The 2,037-nt window shown below is 57.8% G+C and overlaps 3 protein-coding genes across 3 annotated transcripts; all 3 read right to left on the reverse strand.

Moving 5' to 3' along the window:
- Positions 1-26: 26 nt before the first annotated feature.
- SPRG_09094 (hypothetical protein) lies at positions 27-281 on the reverse strand (the record flags this gene model as incomplete). The annotated part of the gene is made up of 1 exon (XM_012348535.1): positions 27-281. A coding segment is annotated over one exon (255 nt), but the record flags the coding sequence as incomplete, so codon positions are not given.
- Positions 282-533: 252 nt separating this feature from the next.
- On the reverse strand, positions 534-1,048 carry SPRG_09095 (copper/zinc superoxide dismutase; the record flags this gene model as incomplete). Its single annotated transcript, XM_012348536.1, has 2 exons — positions 777-1,048; positions 534-731 (listed from the first exon to the last, which is right to left on the reverse strand). Exons 1-2 carry the CDS (start codon positions 1,041-1,043, stop codon positions 534-536), a joined length of 465 nt encoding a protein of 154 aa, XP_012203926.1. The 5' UTR covers positions 1,044-1,048.
- A 461-nt stretch (positions 1,049-1,509) lies between these two features.
- SPRG_09096 (hypothetical protein) lies at positions 1,510-2,028 on the reverse strand (the record flags this gene model as incomplete). The annotated part of the gene is made up of 1 exon (XM_012348537.1): positions 1,510-2,028. One exon carries the CDS (start codon positions 2,026-2,028, stop codon positions 1,510-1,512), a length of 519 nt encoding a protein of 172 aa, XP_012203927.1.
- Positions 2,029-2,037: the final 9 nt, after the last annotated feature.

The following is a 2,037-nucleotide window of genomic DNA, read 5'->3' on the forward strand; positions in this document are numbered from 1 at the left end:
GTCTTGTTGCCGCAGCTCGCATTGACCGCGGCTGCGAACGCGCCAATGTTGATGGCGCCCACCGAGCAGTTGGGGATGGACGAGAGCGCTGGTGGCAGTGGCACGCACGCGGGCGACGCGCAAATGGCTTCAATGTTGGCGGCGGTGGGTTCCTTTGATGGTGGCAGAAACGTGTAGCTGCTCTCGTTCTGACACGCCGTCGCGGCGCCGAGGACACTGCCAAACGACGTCACGAGCTTGTTGAGGTCGCACGGCGTATCGCCGCGTACGGCTGCGGCCATCAGTGAAGCCACCACAAATTGGCTCGCCGAGGTCTTCATGCTACAATTTGCACTATGCCGGCCCAGGAGCTCCGAGCGTCGGAGAACTGGAAGTCGTTGCCAATCACTCCGTCCAACGGTGGAGGTCCGCAACGGTCGGAGAACACACTAAAGCGATCGCATAACTTCATCGTTGGCGTTGCATTCCGGTTCCTTTATACTGGGATCCATGCATGCGTCGCCGCTGGGTCTCTGTGCGATGCAGTAACACGTTTACGCCGAGATGCCAATGACACCAAAGGCCTTGATCGGGCCGGCGTTGCCGTTCTGGAGGCTGAGTTCGTGGCCGCCCTTGCCAAGGTCGTCTTCGTTTTCGTGGATCACGAGCGAGCGGCCAATGACAGAGTGCGGGCCGATGAGCTTGAGGAGCGCGTCTTCAACGTGCACCTTGGCGTTGCCTTCGTCGTCGACCTAGATGCATTGTTCATACCATGCACCATGTACATGGCCATGTACCTGGATGTTGCCGAGCGAGCCGACGCGGCGCTCTTCGTCCTCCGGGGCGCCATGGGCCTTGCCGAAGGGGTTGAAGACGCCGCCCGTGGACGCGCCGCCGTTGGAGACGTCGCCAAAGACGTTGATGTGGAGCGCGTGCTTGCCGGCCGAGAGGCCCTTGAGGTTGCCGACGATGAGCGTCTTGGCATCTTCGTTCGACTGGCTCAGGACGAGCGAGCCATACACGCGGGCGTCGTCGCCGTACAAGGTCACCACCGCCTTCGCCATCTTGGTCGGTCAATAAGAAATGACAGTATATATTCCACAACCGGATTTCATTTAAATAGTGTGCAAATATTTAGTGTGGCGACAGTGCACCAACACCCGCGTTGTGTCCTTCTCTGCTCTGCTGTGTTCCGACGCTTCGACAAGATGCCTTGTTTGCGACACGAGACGAGAGGCGGCGTGGACTCCACGACGCTCGCTGTCACAGTTGCTCGACGATCTCGTTTCGAACACTATATTCACCCCACGTGCTCGATTGAAACACTATATCATGGTATATCTACGGCTCCCAAACCAATCAAGTTTGTTGGTGCAAAACAATAGATGTTATTTAATGCCCAAAAATATCTGTATGACTTGCATTTGTATGCTTTAACAGCTCCATCAACATAAATATTTCCCACATTTTATTGCATCATGGAGCTCAGCACTCAAAATGCATTGCGATCTTCGAGCAGTCGCGTAAGATCTAAATGGGCACGACGCGGGTTGCCTCCTCGAACGCCAGCGCACGCCCATGCTTGCCGACGAACCCTAGGCTCGCCAAGGTCGCACGCTGGTCGTTGGTCAAGCCGTCGAGGCCACGCCGTAGCTTGTCGACGACGCCGCCCAGCTTCATGTGCCACAGCTGCGGCGGCCAGTTGAGGTCTTGGTCTGGCACGACAAACGATTTTGGGACGCGGACATGGCCTGTGAGTGCTTTGTAGGTCTGCAAGGCCAGTACCTTGTCCGACCACTCGATGTACGGACTGCGCGTCGCGTCGTAGACAAAGCCGAGGGCGTCGAGCTGCGCGCGCTGCGCCGGCGTCAGTCGGCCCTGGCGTTGGCGCCACTTGTGCACCACGTTTCCGAGGTGGAGACCATGCACGCTCGAGGGCCATAGACTTGCATCTGGTTCGTTCTGTGCGGGGACGACAAATCGGTATGGTACCTCGGTATGCTCAAAGAGGCGATGGAAGGTTCGCAGCGCGACCAAGTGCGTCTCCATGTGGTGTTG

Source organism: Saprolegnia parasitica, assembly GCF_000151545.1.
Source record: "Saprolegnia parasitica CBS 223.65 unplaced genomic scaffold supercont2.45, whole genome shotgun sequence".
Taxonomy (NCBI): domain Eukaryota; phylum Oomycota; class Saprolegniomycetes; order Saprolegniales; family Saprolegniaceae; genus Saprolegnia; species Saprolegnia parasitica.